Source organism: Priapulus caudatus, unplaced genomic scaffold, assembly GCF_000485595.1.
Source record: "Priapulus caudatus unplaced genomic scaffold, Priapulus_caudatus-5.0.1 Scaffold106, whole genome shotgun sequence".
Taxonomy (NCBI): Eukaryota; Metazoa; Priapulida; class Priapulimorpha; order Priapulimorphida; family Priapulidae; genus Priapulus; species Priapulus caudatus.
The window spans coordinates 150591-170712 of NW_014577167.1; the positions used below are offsets into that span (position 1 = coordinate 150591).

The 20122-nt window shown below is 39.6% G+C and overlaps 1 protein-coding gene across 3 annotated transcripts in view; it reads right to left on the minus strand.

Annotated features, from left to right (window-relative positions):
* Positions 1-4878: 4878 nt before the first annotated feature.
* LOC106805240 overlaps positions 4879-20122 on the minus strand; it is an 18729-nt gene continuing 3485 nt past the window's right edge. The window contains exons 2-23 of one of the 3 annotated variants that reach the window (XM_014806764.1): positions 17501-17573; positions 17170-17309; positions 16576-16704; positions 15647-16330; positions 15116-15224; positions 14792-14937; positions 14124-14245; positions 13795-13933; positions 13498-13571; positions 13124-13241; positions 12632-12798; positions 12322-12511; positions 12021-12082; positions 11743-11875; positions 11322-11482; positions 9447-10804; positions 8080-8242; positions 7849-7914; positions 7431-7540; positions 7052-7149; positions 5255-5371; positions 4879-5198 (exon numbers count right to left, since the gene is read on the minus strand). In XM_014806764.1, coding sequence (XP_014662250.1) covers positions 5079-5198; positions 5255-5371; positions 7052-7149; positions 7431-7540; positions 7849-7914; positions 8080-8242; positions 9447-10804; positions 11322-11482; positions 11743-11875; positions 12021-12082; positions 12322-12511; positions 12632-12798; positions 13124-13241; positions 13498-13571; positions 13795-13933; positions 14124-14245; positions 14792-14937; positions 15116-15224; positions 15647-16330; positions 16576-16704; positions 17170-17309; positions 17501-17573 — 4479 coding nt within the window. In that variant the 3' untranslated portion in view covers positions 4879-5078. Of the gene's footprint in view, positions 5199-5254; positions 5372-7051; positions 7150-7430; positions 7541-7848; positions 7915-8079; positions 8243-9446; positions 10805-11321; positions 11483-11742; positions 11879-12020; positions 12083-12321; positions 12512-12631; positions 12799-13123; positions 13242-13497; positions 13572-13794; positions 13934-14123; positions 14246-14791; positions 14938-15115; positions 15225-15646; positions 16331-16575; positions 16705-17169; positions 17310-17500; positions 17574-20122 lie in introns of all 3 variants that reach the window. The other 2 variants (XM_014806765.1, XM_014806763.1) reach the window with 2 other exon arrangements.

Genomic DNA, 20122 nt, shown 5'->3' on the forward strand with positions numbered 1-20122 from the left:
CTATATTGTATGGAGTGAACAGTAAAAGATACATATTGCGGTTAATTGGTTGCGTGGAAGTGTTTACTTCTTGAGATAACAAAAACGCGCGCAACGTAACGTAGCGCGCGGGAGCTCCGCTATTAGTAGTAGGAATGTGTACACGGACGTACGTACGTCGTACGGACAGACGCGCCATCGAAAATGAAGTAGATGGGTTACCATTGGTGCTCCGCTATTATAGACTATAATATAACTCTATCTATAGATACGTCCACTCTGATTGTGTTAGCAGCATAGATGTGTTTGGTGATTGCTATGCATGCTGATAAGCACTACGATCAGCATGCTACAGCGATTGTAGCGATATATAGCCATACTGGCTGTTTACACGCTAACACGCTTTAGTATCAATATTATTTGTAGAATTGGCAGTCAGGTACTATAATAATGTCCCTCACCAAACGAAAAGATGAAAATGAGGCTTAATTAAATGTATATGCAGTGGCGTAGCTAGGATTTTTTCAGCGGGGAGGCACTGGGGGGGGGCCTTACATTTTCGTGGGGGGCACAATATATAACTTTTCTTTGTATTATACTGTTCTAACGGCATTGTTTTTAATTCAATTTTTTTTTTATCAAGCATGAATTTTCAGTGAGGAGGCACCTGGGGGGCACAGCAAATTTGTGGGGGACCCCGTAGCTACGCCCCTGAGTATATGGCAAACTCGCGTGGAACAAGTAATATTAGAGACTTCCACACTCCAGTTTGAAGGTTAGTCTGTTGCAAGTTAGCGTTGATTTTTAAAATATTCACATGACTAGATTATCTCGTGCTGTTTTTATTATTCGTGATTATCATATCAGATACTTCGCATAAAATAGCAATATGTTGATAATTCTAAAAACTTTTAGCGCGCTGAACATTAGCATCTCAAAAGTTTGTATACAAGTTTATATAAGTCAACACGCTTGTTCTTTATCGAAGTAAAGCTATATAATGTCTTGTGTTGCACATGAAAAACTGCTAAATTTTTCCAACTGTTTACTCGTTACATATTTTACACTAGATAAAGTAATATGTAGCACGAAAACAAGAATAGGGGCAACACAAGTATAGAAATAGTACGTACATAAAGTAATCCGACACACCGTACTTCTGTCTTGGGTTACGTGTGTCTAAGTTCACACTTGCGATGCAAGCTCGCGGCGATGACAAGAGCTTACTCTAGGATCAACACGCAAACTATAAAGTAAAACAGTGTCGATACGTATTATCAGGAGCTAATAATGATTATGTCATAATTCATGTGAGTCATGTGATAATGTCGTTATTAGCTCCTGGTATTATCAAGAGTAGATAATAACACACTTCAGTTATTATCTACTCTTGGTATTATGTACAAACTTTCGGAGGAGATAAAGCATATTCCGTTGCTTTTTACATAGTAAACCCTAATCATATAAGGCCTGACAATGTAAATGCTCTTAACTTATTCTCGCTTTGTCCGCATCCAGTCAGCTCTGTATATGATCAGCAGATTAGATTAAATATGCAAGGGTAAAAATGTTTTAACTTTTCTCATAGAGACAAAAATACACTGAATGTGTAAAGATCGGGTGCATATATATGCCCTATGCACATTAGGTGCATATGCTATTACTTAGAATAGGTATATATCTAATTGTATGTACCGAACTCTCGTCGGTCTCTGTCTATGACTCTGTAGTTGACTGGTAGCTGGAGCCTGGATCTGTGCGAGACATCGCTTCTCATGAAAACGTACGTTCGCGCGCGCGCGTGTGTGCGTCGTGCGCGTGAGCTCGCTTATCTGTGCGTGCGCGTCCGTGTACTCAATTATAGTAGTATGCCGGTTATAGGCATTACCGTGGTTAACAATGTAGTAGCAAAAGTAGCATTTGCTACGGGCCCCGCGGTTTTAGAGCCTCGTGGTTTAGGGGGCCGTAATGTGTAATATCATGAACGATCTAATAGTTAAATCTTGTTATTATAAAAAAAATAGTATCCTAGTATACACGTAAACTTGATACAATAATGAGTGCTGTCAGAGTTTAGTTATCAGGAAATTTATTACAAATGTATTCGATTTAGATTAAGTTAAATGTGTGTATTTTAATATCTATATGTTATGTAATTTAGGGCCCCTGTATAACATGTGCTACAGGCCCCGCACTAGCCTAATCCGGTCCTGAACTGTACAGGAGCATATTAGTTCATTACGATCGTTTATTTGTTTATTTATTTACTTAGTTGAGTGATTGGGTAAGTGAATGAGTGGCTCGGTCGATGGGTTGTAAGTCAGTCAGTCAGTTGCTTATTAGACAAGTAATAGCTACTTGCTATAAGCAATTTGTAAACAATTTGTCTTTTATAGCCCTTGGGGTCGATTAGATTATGTATTATTGTTATTGTTATTGTAATTATGTATAATTACTACCAACCCTCTTCAAAACACAACTTTTGTGAAGCCTCTACGACTGCCTTATTGTATCTCTTACTCCTCTCGATTGCCTGCTCCGTCACGGACGCGCCTTCTCAGTACAACCACAGCACTGCGCCAATTAACATTTAAGTTCCACTCAGATGCACGATTCCTCGCTCGCAGAATGAGGTCCCTTATACCTATACCCTATACCTGCATTCCCTATTACCTCGCATGTGCTCTCTCGCGACACTGTCAGCGTTATTTAGTACGTCGTGTCGCATATACCCTCTGGTCTAGCTTTCATATAGGTACTACAATACTGCGTTTTGCTCTGCTCTGTGACGATTACTCATTTTATAGACAATATCAAGACTTATTATTCCCTATTATGATCTATTACAATGGTAAAACAATAATATATACCAACTAGAGCACTCGGAGAGCACAGACCTCCGCCAAGGCAGCTCAATTCTGTCACTGTGAAAAATTTAATTAATTAATTAAATAATTAATTGGATCCGGATGACGACCAAAATGTAATCAATTATAAGTTAACCGATTTCTGACGTATCCTAAAAATTTAATTAACTAATTAATTAATTAATTGGATCCGGATCATCACCAATATGTAATCAATTCTAAGTTACCTTATTTCTGACCTATCCTGAAAATGTTATTAATTAATCAATTAATTAATTAATTAATTGGATCCGGATCACCACAAAAATCTAATCAATTCTAAGTTAGCCCATTTCTGACCTATCCTGAAAAGTTTGGTGGGCATATGTTTCCATGACAAAGACTGATCGCGTGACGTCAGTGTACGTCACGCGCGAACCCGGCTATCTCCGATGTTGAATGCATGTACGCATACAGCCTGCTGATGGTGCTGGTGGTTGACAATCCGTCCATAACTTTTTCAGTAAGGCTGTACACAAACAAACCCACAAACCAACAAACGCACGCCAATAAAAACATAACCTCCTGCCAACCACTTAGCGGAGGTAATAACACATGAATTATTTGCTCTCGGCAATATAGACAATTTGGCGCCTCAACTGCTAACCCTTGAAATAACGTAATAAAAGAACACTAGTATCAATTTTAACGTCATGGTTATTATTCGTCAAAACTGCGTTTACTTGTGAAAATCTTTTTATTGGTAATTATTATAAACGTTAACAAGTAATCTAATTCAGAACGTGCAAACTAGTGATTATATGTGGAACTGTCACACAAAATCTTTAATTATTTGTAGCACTGAAACAGTGCGCACTGCCTAAGGAAACCGAATAACTATGTTACGAAGTAAATTTAATTTAACAATATTATACATATAAAATGTACTGGCTAAGACACATATATAAATACTGTAGTTCACTCTATTCACGTAAATTTACAACAGTGAATTAGTGCGTGTTCAAACGAAAATCAACGGAAGACAACACTTAGAGACAGCTCATTTAAACAATATGTTTACATTTAACGTACAAAATATTATCAAAATGAAAAAAAATTATCCATGTTATCATTAGTGAATGAACACAAAATAATTGTTTTTGTTCACTCCTGATTTTATACACACATCTTATAACATAACAAGAAAGGTACATTATGAGTTAAATCCTTTAGATTGTTTTTTGAAGAAGTAACCCCATTGTTTCAAATTCACAGCAACTATCAACACCAGTAGAGATCTGCTCATTTAATCAGTCATAATAATTCACTGCTGAAAATAGTTTCGTCATGGGCCAAAACTTGAAACCAACACACTGGACACCTGCAGACAAAGATACTGGCATACATCATATCATCAAGAGTGCATAATAGAGAAGAGTATGACACGGTTTTAACAGCGTTTTGCATAGTTTTCAACTGGTAAATAATCTATCAATATGTGAATAAATATATTCAAACTTTACCTTGTTTTCGTCTATGATTCTCCCTTAATCATATGACACCACCAATTTACCTGAAAATCGTATGTGTTCTTCAAAAAAGTTATTTGAATACGACACGGTTTCGTACAGTTTTCACGCATGAATGCATCTCTCCGACCGAACTTTCTTATGGGATTAGTATTCTATTGTCTATGACGGAACTTTGGGGGTCGTATGGGATATTAGGCATCGAATTGTATTCAGCGTGCAGCGTTTCCAGCGTGCTAAAAATAAATGCGCCTCACGGCCAGCTAGCTAGCAGCTGATTCCCTTACGGCCCCCAGCGTACCGTCATAGACAACAGAACACTAGTCCCATAAGAAAGTTCGGTCGGAGAGATGCATTCATGCGTGAAAACTGTACGAAACCGTGTCGTATTCAAATAACTTTTTTGAAGAACACATACGATTTTCAGGTAAATTGGTGGTGTCATATGATTAAGGGGGAATCATAGATGAAAACAAGGTAAAGTTTGAATATATTTATTCACATATTGATAGATTATTTACCAGTTGAAAACTATGCAAAACGCTGTTAAAACCGTGTCATACTCTTCTCTATTATGCACTCTTGATATCATCAATAACACCTTTTTTAACAATACAAATTTTTTAGCCACCTGCGGTAAATTGGCTAACCACAGCTCTTCGGCTATAACCTCAAAAGCTGTTCATTGCTCATTATTACAATGTAAGTGGCAACCGCCCCGGCCTCAAGCTGCATTCGTCTTGCCCTGCACAGCATCGGCTATGTTGTCCTTTGAGCTGATGATCTGATACAGGAAGAGTTCGCCCCCGCCAGGTCTCTTCCATACAGCAGCATCTAGCAGCACCTGCTCACCGTCCTCACCCCGCCAGGTCTCTTCCATACAGCAGCATCTAGCAGCACCTGCTCACCGTCCTCACTCTGCGCCTGCAGCCGCTCAAAGATCGAGTGCAGCATCGGTAGGAGACGTGCTTCATCGCTCATGAGATCCAGCGGAGCTACACCATTGAAGAAGTTAACCTGCGTGTGAAGAATAGGGTCAGATTGACACGGAGGCCCACGACTAGGATGACGACTGTGTTAGTTCATGGGATGCTATATAGAGCTGGTTAATGATGACAGAGACAAAAAAGCTGCAATAATATATGCTTTCATTCAGCATGAATAAACAAGTGTAAGAACTTGACGTTTTATGAGTGGCTAACTGTACGTGAAAGTGCAAGTGTTGACGTAATCACTGTAAAGGATGAATGTAAGCAGGATAAGTTAAATACGGTATATTGCCAATGCACAAAACTTCAGGGGTTTAATACTAAAGCATTTGGTAGTGTACCATATGTTACTGCCGTCAGTTTTAACAAAATTTGACTATTTAAGTGTTATTATAGACTAACAATAACAAGACACGAGATGAAGAACACAATCAGTACTTAAAGGAATAATATGTCCATTGATTATGCAATGTTGACGAATGCTAGAGTAACTGGCACCTTGTGTAGTACATTACCTTATAGCCAAAGGCGTATTAGTTTGTCCAATATCACTGCTGGTTACTAAGAAATGTCTAATTGAAATCCGCAGTCCAAGTAATCAGTTGACCGAGTTGTTTACAGTTTTAAACCGCTGCCGGCGAAGCTGGTGTGATACAGATTTATAGTGCACCGGACATTTTCGCACGCATGCTCGGCCGTACGCAATGCTATCATCAGTGATTTCGTCAAAACACGGACGCTCGTGATAAGGAACTTTTTGTCAGGGCTGTCCACGTGCATCCGTGATTAGTACGTGTGTTTTACTCCATTTCCATGTTTAGTCCGTGGCCATGGTTACACCGCTGACACCTCCATTTCATCTGGCGTCCAAAACATACGGGCCCCACAAATGTTTACGTCATCGTCGACTTATCGCTCGACTCCTGGATGACATTTACGGCACGTAAATGAATATCAACAACCGATTTCAAGTCTTGCTTGTAATGTACCAGCAGTGATATTGGACAAACTAATACGCGTTTGGCTATAAGGTAATGTACTTATTAACTACACAAGGTGCCAGTTACTCTAGCATTCGTCAACATTGCATAATCAATGGACATATTATTCCTTTAAATTTGTTAGTCGATATGCTCTGCCACCTGGTGTTAGGTGAATTCTCCTACTGACAATTCTAATTGGTAATAATGGAAGTGGCTATAATATCAGTGATTATTCTTAAATTATAAACGTTTTATTCACAAATTTAATAGCTTTTTTTGACAAATTCAATAAAAGTTAAGAACTTTAGCTAGGAATTACATTAAAGGTTACTTTATAAAAAAGAATTAAGACTAGAGGCCAAGAGTATAGAATGAATGAATCAAATTGTAAAAAAAATATCCTTTCATCTTTTTCGTTCTCTTTCATTCTATCATATCATTTGAATTCCTAGCTAAATTCTTAACCTTTATTGGTTTTTATTTCTAAAAATTATTGTCAAAATAAAATTTATAATTTACGGATAATCACTGACAGAGAAAATTGTATTACTAACAATTAGTTCCAGCAAGAATATGCACCTACCAAGAGGTGGCGCCACTGCATAATCAGTAACCAAAAAAACCAACAAATGGTTGTGTTTTGATAGTCTATATGATGTTAATGAATAAAAAGAGAAAGCAATCGGAAATTTATTCCAAAAAGTATGAAAATAGATAGAACATACCGCATCGTCGCTAAACAATAAAACATCCAATGTGCCAGTGTCATCCTGGAGTGTCAAGTAGAGACAGAACACAAATACCATCTCTGGAATCTTTCTAACTAGAGAATTGGAAAGCAAATAATGCAACTTACTGCCTAATCATTCATGATCTATCTACAGAACTTGACTGCAAAATATGAATGGCGATATTTTAAACATCACGACTAGCAGAACTATGAAAGTAGTAGATGGTTTCGAATACGTTAATGCAACGGAAAATATAAGCATAGCTATAAGCATTATTTTCAGCTCAACCTCATAACAATTATCCCACATGAAAACTTTCCTGGATCTGTAGAAACTGTTGGCTATAGCGACTATTAAGAGCTATTGGACTTACGGCTGTATCGCTGTGTCTGCTCCTGCATACACAATATGCATGCGGGGCATCGCCAGTACTCGCAGCAATCGGTAACACGAGATGGAGCCACTTGTTCCCACCATTCTTTACTGATAGCATAGAATAACAATATTTGTCATTAATGATAAATAAACATACTGATATGACTTAGTTAATAGCCTAAACTATCAAACAATATATATATAATTTGTTATATATATCTATATATATATATATACCAAACAAATTCAAATCCGAATAATGAAAAAAAAGGCAAACTAAAAGACACCAATGAGCATTTGAATTAGTTTGAATTTGTTTGATGGATCTATAAAATGTACAAAAAGACCCTACATGTTACAATGGCTTAATAATTGATTGGCATGCTCTCTTTAGTTATATAATCTCATAGAATTACCCAGAGTTATTTGGTTTGTTCCGTTCAACTCCAGTCTTCATATAGCGTGGCTGTGGAACGGCTTCCCTACCACAAGAAATAAAACCAGTTGATGTTATGACGCAGCATGGAATTCTGGTAATCTTACCCCTAAACCTACCCATAGTTCAGACACAAATTAATTATATCATAGTACGGATATATTTTCATTTGTACCATGCTACATACTGACAGGACTTTGCTTCTACATACATGTATTCACAGACGGGGCACACAAGGTTAATGATCTGGTATGCGTGTCTGGCATCCTTGACTGATGGCTTACAGTCAGTGACCTTGGCAGTGACCCTGTACACACCAGGCTCTGCTTCCAGTAGGTGGCTGATTCCACACTGCTGCAATCGGACCTGAATTTCTATCACCAAAAAGCAATGATATGAAGGCTTACACAGAGGGCTTCATATATATGCAACTACAATCATGGACTATATCTATGCATATACCTTTTACTGCTACCCATGGCCTCTCTGAAGATACACTGCAACAGTCATTGTTTATCTATTTAATTCTTTATCAAACTTTCTCAATCGACCTGCCAATGCCACATTGACTTGTGATGTTAAGCAGTGCATATCATCTTGGTTTGTGTACACTACACAATGAAAATGATTTATTTTTTATTTTGCCATGTATGACATGATCTTATGTAGCCTGCACTGTACGGACTGACCCAAATAACACGTTAATTAATAAATATGCTTTATATCGATAAATCTTACAAATAAATAAATAATATATATACAGTAATATATCACATTATGGAAGTAATGCCTTCTAGGGAAAGCGTTCATGACACGAAATTCCATAATGTAAATAAGAACTTAATAATGAACTTAAAAGCATTCCTGCGGAAATTTTGTTGGCCAATAGAAGTACATATAATCCCCCAGACTCCCCCAATACAAGCATAACCCCTACACATCACAATATCAAAGCAACACACACTTATTAATCATTTAATCACGTAATACAGGAAAAATTAATGAGCTCAGAATGAGAATTAGTACCCTGAACCTGGGGTAAATATACACTACGTGCAGGGCACTGAAGCTCATAAGGTCTATGTCCCCAGGGTACTGCCGGAACGTACCCTGGTACTATCTGATATGGTTAGGGTTAGGGTTAGAGTTAAGGTTAGGGTTAGGGTTAGGGAGTAGGCGTAGGCGACTCCCTAGACTCGTTAGTGGAGTAGGCGAGGTACGGTCCGGCATATTAGATAGTTACCAGGGTACGTTCCGGTATACCCTGGGGGACATAGACCCTCTCAGCGGCACTGTCTGTACACATTCTATTAAAAGAAGGAGCATGTAAGTGTGTCCTCCAAGGACGGAAAACAGTCTAACCGGTTAGTGGCATATTTGGAAAGAAAAATTCGTTGATTCTTTTAGAAAATAACGTAAGAGCGAATTTGCATTTGTGCATTGTGGGTTTGGTGATCATAATCTACAAGTTACGTACGGACAAATTTACATAACACATCGTATTACTGTAACAAATGTGGCATGGGTTTGGTGTCACAGATGACGATGTCTACAGAGCTGAACTGGCTTTACACTTACCAGGATCTAACACCAGCATGGACATGTTATCTGCATGACCATCCAATGCGGGCCACCGCCCCTTTAATAAACTGCCCGGCCTGTCTTGTGAATCCACCTGCTTTGAATTAGACGTGTATTTCGTAGTCGTATAACGATGGAGGAATAATTTCACGGGAGACACAAGTCCAATTCCTCCCAGCCGCTCGTTGGTGTTTTCCCCCAGCTCCCTCGTCGAGTTAGTACAAGATTCAGGAAGGTCTTGCTCGCTACTGGAGGTGCTGGCTTGTGACTCTTCTGCCAGTTTTGCAGACTGGCTTTTCTTTTCCTTTTGTACCATCTGTGAAGACTTGAAGAGCAACTCTCTCTTCGCATCGAGCCGTCTTGATGTTCTCACATGAGATACAGGTACGCTTGTTTCTAGCAGAGTGCCCCCGGCTTGTGACTGCCCACTCTTCTTACTACTAGGAGAGCCAGCAATATGCGGTAGTTTACTGGAAGTGCAGGCCTGCAACGTTACCTGCACCTCCATAGACCTACCTTGATCTTCTTCTTGTGCTACCTGTGGAGACTTGGATAGCATGTCCCTCTTAGCACTGAGCCGTGCAGATGTTCTTACAGGGGTTCGAAGAATCTTTGATCCTAGTGGTACACCACTGGTTTCTGGGTGTTCAGTCTTCTCACTGTTAGGAGAGCCAGCAATCTGCTCTGGTCTACTAAATCTGGTCTGGTCTAGAGATTTTCTCATGGCAGATGCAAGTTCTTCAGTGCTGCTCTCTGACTGTTTACTCTTCTTTCTATTAGGCGAGGCAGCAACGTTCTGCGTCGCGTGGGAATCGCTGGCTTGTGACGGCAATGAACGCTTCCGAGATCTTAGCACGTAGGGGACATTTAAAGTCTCCATATTGCTATGAATCTGTGCATCTTTTCCAGCGCCATGGTGTGTTGTCTCAGATATTTCGATGGCACAGTCGATAAGCTCTCCCACATGTTTGGAGAGCCCATGCATCTCGGGATCAGCACTTGCATTTGCCTGGCGCCCTTCAACATCGGTGATACAGATCGCAGGTTGCAGCATGTCATTGCCACTGGGTGTCGCTGTCTGTGCCACGAGTGAATTCCCAGCAGAGTGATGTGAGGGCGGGATCGAGGTAGATGGGAGCATGCGACGGAGAGGCGAACGCTCGTGCGTAACACTGGTCACTTGACCGCAGGTCACATTAGGCAGCTGGCTGTAGATCGATTTTCCATCAACCGTCGGTGCGGAGCCGTCGGACGTTGCATTCATTGCAGCACTGCTCAGCAGCTGAGTTGTAGAGCCTGGCACTTCACAACTACCAGCAGATGGCGCCGTTGATGGTATAGCATCAGCCAATGACCTGGAAGCAATGGCTAGTGAGTAAGTGTAACTGTCGGGTTATTATGATTGTCACATCTTAAATTGCTTCAACAGCCATTAAAACGTTTGTTTTTTCAAAAAATAAGTGTAGGTGGGTATTACTATACGACATTATAGTTCACTACTGTACAATTCAGTGGAAATTAGGTTTTTAGTGTCTTATCGGCTTTAAGCCAGTATGATACTAGATGAGTTTTTAGTTAAAATGCTTGTTTGACTCGACTTCTGCTTTCCAAATGGCCAATCACTAAAGCAATGAATCATGCGCAAGGACAACTAAACCATGATGCCACGCATGTGCACCACTGTTCACCAGCAGTGAACAGTGGTGCACATTAATATGCATAGATGCGTACGATTTCAGTTTCTAAGAGTTCGAGAAGTTGAACACCGTTTCATACACTTGCATGCTGGCTGACTTTGTGGCAAAGCTCGTGTGTGTACATCCCAGCATTGTGTAACAAGGAACTACGCATAGGTAAACATGATCATCTCACCTTTGTAATGATTCTGATGTCCAATTTCCCTCAGCCACTGCTAGCAACTCTCTTGCAGTAATGCTACCCTCACACGAGAGATCCATCATTAGAGGACTCCTCTCTGAGACGTCGGCAGCCTCAGCACAAACACCACCCGTAATCTGTATACGTTGTCCAACCTACAGCAATGCAATGTGCAATCAAACATGTACGGGTATTGCAGTGTGGTTACTATTACAGCTGACAATGATAATGAAAAAAAAATTAAACTTAATTCGTTCATCTCGTCAAATGAACACATCAATAAAGAAAAAAAAACCAAAGCAAACCATATAATTTCTAAGAATATAATAGCATGTTATATTTAATATTTCCCAAAAACAGATGATTCCAAAAACTGCACTGATGTTCCCCGTTGGCAACAGCATCATGAACCCACCTTTAGTTGCTGAACCTTGGCTGTGTCACAGGGCATAAGATGGAGAGTAATAGGTGGATCCCCACATACATCCCTGAATGGTGGATGAGTCACCCCCACGTCTGACACCTCATCAATCCGCCTCACACGATCACTGCTGCAGCAAGTCAACAATAACAATTAAATCAGAAAAGCATTTAGCTAACAGATTACAATATTTGTGGGCAAATGTCAATGTTGGTACACAGGGACATTTGGATAGTAAGTATACTAGGTAGGTATCAAAGTTATGGGCTTACCTGCTTCCTGTGATTCTTGTGTATCCCATGTCTTTTTCTGGAATCTCACAAACGGAAGTTACCTAAATTTGTAGAAGTAGATAAAATAATCTAGGTTTATATATATATATATATATATATATATATACACAGCCAAGGTGGCACGGTGGCAAGGTGGTGCATACACGCGCGTGTGTGCGTGCACATGTTTGAGAGACAGAGTGCCGGAGAAAGCAACAGTAAATGTGTTTTGGCTATCCAGCTTAATGAAAGACCTACTGAAAATTATTTTCCATGCATTTATGAAGCCAACATATCTCACCTGACAGGTGACAAGCAAAGACCTGGAGGGCGTTGCTGCAGCAGATTTGTCTCCATGTTCAGCCTGATGAGTAGATGACATTTCACGCTCAACTCTAGCTTCTGCATTGAATGATTCTTGCAAAGGTCCACAAGGATGCGATGCAATAACAGGTTCTAACTCATCATGGAGATTCATCAAGCTTATATTCCTATATGAGTAAAAAAAAAAACATTTTATGGTCTAAATTCTACTTACACCTCAGAAACTGCAAAGAAGCAGACACAATTGGAAACTTTGTAAGATGCAAAGTTTCTGATTAAATACTTACAGTGACTGAACTTCCTGTGAAATTCTGGCTAGAGGGACCATCTCCCTGTCTATCGTGGATCCACAAGCCATCAAAAGATGCACAACAGTAAATCCACTAGCAATATCTTGATGAACCTCGGGAGCCCTCAAGCAGTGCAGATTTCTAAGCCAAACATGATCTCCTACCTAACAGCACAATGTAGAACAGTGGATGTATAGTGACTTTATACAATCATTATATGAGACAACACCATAATTATATACAATATATCATATAAATTCTTTAATAGGTAACAAAAATGCAAATAACCATATATACTAGACCAATTTAATATTACAAATGAATGCAATCGTGGCAACAATGGCTTTCTGCACTAGACTACAATTTCATATTATAGCTGCATGCAATCAAGGAGAGAGACGGCATCTTTGCCGTGGCGAAGTCATCCAAATTATCTTTTGACTGTACTATGGGCTCCTACTCTATAAACGTAAGATCCATTTACCCTACCTGGAGCTTTGATGCAATTGCTGCCTGACTCCCAGTCACACAGACAGGTAAGGCAACCTGTAGAGATTCACAGGTCAGTCTTGCTTGCTCCTCAGCACTTCTTCTCACTCTTAGTGATCTGATCAACAAAGGAGGATAGGTATTTTGTAAGTGCAATGCGGAGAAAGCACAGAATGAACATCGAGAAATCACAAAATGGCATTAGACAATAAAGTTGTTACATGCACACAGCTGTACGCATATCTGATGCTTGGTCATATTATTGAACAAAATTACCATGCATCGATTGTTACACACGTTTGCAAATAGAATGTGACATTCTATTCATTTTTGCAACATAATCTTACAAGCGACATTAAATTAAAAATCCATACCTGTTTAGTGCAGTACCATCCCATACATTAAGCATGGTCAGTGTATCAGGATGTACTGCATTTACTGTTACAATCTGAAATGTGTATTATATCTCATAACTTAATCAGCATCACATAACAAATCAACAATAGATAGCATAAACTAATACATGAAATATTTCCAGGTGTTTATAATATATTTACGTGAATTTATTCATAGGTATAGTGAAGGTAAAGTTCTTACTTTAAATTGAGCAATTTAGCTATGAAATTCTACACGAAGGGAAACGACGACCAAATGGAATAGTAATAGATTACCTGGCAATAAACATCACTGTAGGAATTTAGCTTTATGTCCGAGATGAGAGACTTTTTGGTTGTCACAGAAGAAAATGACTTGGTTGACTTAAATAACTCTCTGTAGTGTCTCAGACGCTTTCTGTCCAACTCAATGAAACTATAAAGTGAAACAATATGAACATCTTTATTATGAATCCCACAACTGACTTGTCACCACATATCTGCAGAAGCGAGTTCAAAACACTTGCCAACGCTCCTAATTCCATGTCAGTGATGCTATATCTATGTGGATTGTGTGAAAGCATATAGACACAGATGGGAACAGCAATTGCTACACTGGTTGTTACCTGTACAAAAGATCTGCACTGCCTGTCCTTGGTTGCTCACTACTGGCTGGATCTTCGTCAAACACCAGAGCCACCGTAGCAGCAGTTGACCCCAACTGCAGTTTGCCATTGAACAAGTTCACCTGCAAACAGATACATGGTTGTTCTTTGTGATGTTAAAGATCTCAGAGATGCAGTGGTCATACTTTTTAGATTTGCCATTATATATCAGTAATATTTCATCTCTATCTGTTCTACATGTGATGTGGAATTTCTCTATACAGGTAGAGGCACATGCACCCCCTTTTCATTTTATGGAATGGTTTTAGATATGTATGAATTATTAATTGAACTTATTTGTGGAAACTTTGTATCAGCTGGCTGGACAAAGATTGCTTGAACTGCAACCAAGTTAGTTGAAAGCCAAGATGACACGATCTCGTTGGATTTTAAGAAGCAACCACAATATTCTGACGCACTCTATGTGTGAAATGTAGTTCTTCTCTTATCATGATGATTTGAATATACTAGGTGACGACAGTGCTGACGAGTGCAAACAACTGCAGCACTACTTATGGGAACAAAGGCTCAGGTTATAGCCTGAGGACAACTGTGAACAGGCTCCAACTAAACCTTGGTTTGAGGTTACATCGCAGGGGTGGCAAACTACGGCACTCAATCTTTGTTACTTTTGCGTGTAGCAGAAGCATGATGTCTCCAATGCGGTTGATCTGTGGCAGCAGCTGCTTCAAGGGAGCGAACATGTGGCAGTGTACTGCGTCTCCATCCTCTTCACCCGTGGAACGATCCACCAGTCCAAAGTGCAACAGCCAATCTGGAAGACGTGAAATTCTAAATGTAGAGGATCAGTGTTCTCATCTGGCAAAATGCACATAAGAGGCAGAAACTGAGAAAAGAAATCAATATTCCTGAGAAACGTCTATTGTCTAGGAATTGGAGGACAAATCGAGATAAATATCCAACTAATATAAGATACTGTACTATCAATTTACCTGATCCCCTTGTTCTTCTTGGCTCATTTAGGAACTTGACAATTCCCCACACACTAGCTATCGAACCAACTGCCAGATCTTTGATCAAGGTGGTGTTGTTGCATCGTTTCTGAAATATATACATATATCTTTTCGGTAAGGAGATAACCATTATTTAACTGACTGGTCCTATACTTTATCAGATATGACATGCTTTCTGCTGTTACTGCTGCTACTACTACATAAAAAAATCACTATATTTGTGAAAGAGGGTTGTGTGTGTTGGTTTCTGATAGGTTTACACACTTTAAACACCTAGAGTTTAACAAGACATCAACTATAAATTGAGTTTAGAGAGTGATAGTTACACATCTTAATACATATACACATATCAAATTACATATAGTGTCAACGAAGTCTCTGCATATAATTTACATAACAAAGTAGGCAGCCAGTTCCGAACTCAAGTTCTCAGTTAAAAATACCAAATTTCTATTTAAAAACACACGAGGCTATAAAGAACAGAGAACCATAATTAATAAGGATATGCACCTTTTCAGACATGACACCAGCTGTAACATCCATCACTGGTGGTGAACCAATTAACCATATTGGATTGCTTGACTGCTCTGTAATGGTACTGACTCTACTACTAACAGATGACTCTCTCAATGCAGACTCCACTCTATTAGGCATTACTTCGCTCAAGTCTCTATTAACCTCCAAACTGTCACTTAAGTCTCTAATAGCCATCACGTTGTCGCTCAAGTCTTTACTGTCTTCCCAGAAGCTGCTTTTCAAGATATCTGGAGTTACAGTACCAACTGTTTGATTAGTATTAGTGCCTTCTTGCTGAGAGATAGAAATCTCCCCACTAGGTACACTATTTCGTTCTCCCAAATTCTGAGATATCGGCAACGTGGCCAAAATCTTTTGTATGGCAGTGGAACCTCTTATTTTATTACGTTCATCATCTTCCTTGGCTGGCTTTGTGAAAACAGTACCTCCAGTTTGTTCATGCCCTTTACTCTTGCTCTGGCCTATTGAGCTGAAATCTAACTTTCGCTTCTGGAATCTACCACCCGTACAGCTTGCCCCACTGGCTATTGTTGTGTTAGAATTGTTTGCACTGGTACTCTCTTGAGGTGTTGATGCTTCCATTGGGGTGGGAGTCTCCATAACTTTCAAATCCATGGTAGCTGCATTGCCTGTGAGCCATTTGTGGCGTGTGTCCACCTGTAATTGATAACATAGGCAGTTAAGAAGAACACTGGCACCCTTCACTCGCATGCTCATTAATTTCAACATATTATTTAATCAGTTAAACATCACAATCAATATCCCTGCACAATATTAATGCAAATGCTTTGCAATAGAAAAATTTTCAGGGCTGCTAATTGCAAATACATGCTGGAAGTCTCAACATATAACTATGGCGTTATTTTCTCAAACAGGCATATATATGTGCTTTACTGACTTACAAAGAAGTAGCAATCCGGACGTGGTCGTGAGCTGACTGCGGGAACAAAGTCCAATTTCCATTGATTAACACCCATGTCCTGATGATGCTCGCATTGTCTTGTCATTGCATGGCATACAACAACGGTGTCCTAGATTAACACAAACAGTTCTCAAAATAACTGGTAACTCGGTCATCCAAAACAATTTTATATTTATTAAAAGTAAAAAGAGTTGAAAAACATTACGAGTTCGTCTGTTACAGTAAAAATCGGCCGCTGTTTGACAGTAGTTGTCTGCAGTTTACTCGAGCTGTACCAAATCATGACTGCATTTAGCAAAAATATTTAACATAGTCCCTACATAAATGCTAATACTATTTACGTATTTATAAATGTAATGGTAGGCAAAAGATTTCAGTTATTTTTGTTTGATGGTCAATGACATTAACCTTTTTATGATTGGGTTGTTACCAATACAATTAGTTGTGATTCCTCATTGTGAGCATTGACAATGATGAAATGTTTTTGACGCTTTACTTACTCATATCGTATAACTATTGGTTTATGACTGATAAAGTAAATCAACACTTAAGCAGTAACCATTAACCAACTCACCCAGAGCTGTGTGACCCGGTCAACCCACACAGCCACGTTTCCACTGAAATCAATCAACACTACCATGTCTTTTGGAACCTTTCCTCGGCTTCCCCTAGCTGTCTGCGGACTTTGCTGCTTCTGCGTTTTACACACTTTATCTACACGGAAAAATACAAAATCATCGCTAGCTCTACCACCGATCTTAGCTTATCATACAAGGCTAGTAAGGTCTACCAAAGATATAAGTGTTATGTTACTTACTAGCTGTATGATGTAACACAGAACAAGACTGGTAAAATTGATAGGACATTACGTGAACAAGTCTATAGTAAGCTGAAGGACAACATACCATCTGTAATTTTTAAGCTGATCCGGTTTTCGCCAACAGAAGAAGTCAAAGAACCTTTCCAAGAAATTTTTCCCTGTAATAAAAGCGTATCATCACTTGTCTAACTCTAGATACAGGTTCCAACTCAGGATAAGAGGCACCTTTCAGTTGGCTCTGTTATTTGGATTTGGAAGCTGTTGCACTAAATCTTAATCTATGACTCCAACAAGCACTATTAAATTAGTGTGTGTTAATGTCTTATCAAACTGTATTCGGTTTTAATTGGATATTCCTACCTTCTCCGTACTACAACACATTGTAATACACACATACACATGCATGCATGCATGCACGCACGCACGCACGCACGCATGCTCTCTCTCTCTCTCTGATACACACACACACGCGCACACTTTCTTTCTCACTTACTGTAATTGGGTTTTGATTGGATATATCCTCAACTCCATAGACATTTAGCAATTGTGTTACGCATCATTCTTGTTTACTAATGGCGTTGGCGTTAGTAATGGCAGGAGAGGCATCACAAGAAATGTAAAATGAGCAATTTTGTAGCTCATCTGGCACAGTCAGATGCAGCTTGTAGAATTTGGAAAAATGTCCGTCTGTCTGTCAACAACATTGGCACAATTCTGAATAGCCATCAATGTACGATCTTGAAATTTTATACATGAGGGCGGGGGGTCGGAAATGACATTGGGATGGCACAATGAATGACTCTTCGCAAGAGTGGAAAGTATATGTAATGGTCCTTTCAATTAAGTCATGAAAATTGTAGGTCCCCACTGGAGCAAGTTTTTGTCACTCGGTCATCTAGACCATATCTCTCAAAACGTTTTAAATCTGTCCTTTGATCCACTGCCCTTTGACCTGTGACCTCCAATTTTGCCAGTATGATTGTTTCTATTACCCTGACTATATACCAAATATCAAATGTATAGGTCAAGATGTTTACATGTGTGCCGCAATTCTGCATCTTTACAATGCCCGTCCCATACCACAAGTTAAGGGAAGAGTATTCTTCCTCCTGTCACAACTTGTGACATTTGATCATTGACCCCAGGTTGAACTTTCCAATGGTATTTTATATTGACATCCTACATCTCAAGATTCAACACTGTATGTCGATGCATTTAGATTTGGACACATATTACTGACAGATGCTCATGCCCCTCTCCAACCTCCATCTGACTGTGCCAAGTAAGCTAAAACAATGCTAACTAATGACATGGTGCTACAGCGACATTTTAGTCTGCAGCACGTACAAACTGGGTTCGTTTCACTGACCTAGCAACAGTATTGAAGGGGGTACGAGTACCTCCCTCAGGCAGATACGCCAATTACAATTAGGCTTGGTGATACTCCTTTTTAGTTATTTTTTATGAACTGCTAACTGCTAACACTATAATATCAATGGTGAAAAATAGTACATTAATTTCCTCTATATAGGGAAGAAGAAATAGTGTTAATTCTGCTTAAGTCGAAACAGACTGGAATCTAGTCAACCCAAGGCTGCAAGATAGGTCTCAAAAACTACAATGTCAGTTTTGAAATCATTCTCACTGATCTCAACTGGCCCATGCAGTTTTCGTGCACGTTTTCACTATACTATTATAAAATATATTATATAACGTTAAAATTGCATTGGTATCGCATCTTGCTGATGAAATCACCTCGGCGTATTCGGTGTCGCTAAGCCATTTGAATTATCGATCTACTAATCTGATCGATGTGGTACTCCATCTTCATTATATTACTGTTACTGACTGGTAGTGTTAGTGTTACTGTGTTAGTCATTACTCTGCTGTTACTACTGTTGTTACTGTGCCTCCTAGCCACAAGTTCCCATCTCGCTTAACTGTTAACACTACGTGGCGAGAGGGGTCCTTACGTCCTTAGAGGTCCCTACGTCCTCCGTCGTGTAACAGTCGGAGAGCCTGGTCGGTTTACTGTGCCTCCCTACTAGTTGTCACTGTGTTAGTGTTACTCTGTTAGTGTTACCCTGTTAGTGTTAGTGTTACTCTGTTACTGTTACTGTTAGTGTTGCTGAGAGGGTCTATGTCCTCCAGGGTACTGCCGGAACGTACCCTGGGTACGGTCCGGTAAACCGGAACGTACCCTGGTACCAGAGCATATAAATCAACGTGATTTATATGCTCTGCTGGTAGTATACTATCTAATATGCCGGACCGTACCTCGCCTACTCCACTAACGAGTCTAGGGAGTCGCCTACGCCTACTCCCTAACCATATCAGATAGTAACCAGGGTACGTTCCGGTATACTGGACCGTACCCAGGGTACGTTCCGGCAGTACCCTGGGGGACATAGACCCTATGAGTATGAGTGTTAGTGTTAGGGTACCATGTCAGTGTTAGGGTACCATGTCAGTGTTAGTGTTACCCTGTGTTACTGTTAGTGTTAACCTGTGTTCTGTTAGTGTTACCCTGTGTTACTGTTAGTGTTACCCTGTGTTCTGTTAGTGTTACCCTGTGTTACTGTTAGTGTTACCCTGTGTTCTGTTAGTGTTACCCTGTGTTACTGTTGGAAGTGACCCTGTGTTCTGTTAGTGTTACCCTGTGTTACTGTTAGTGTTACCCTGTGTTCTGTTAGTGTTACCCTGTGTT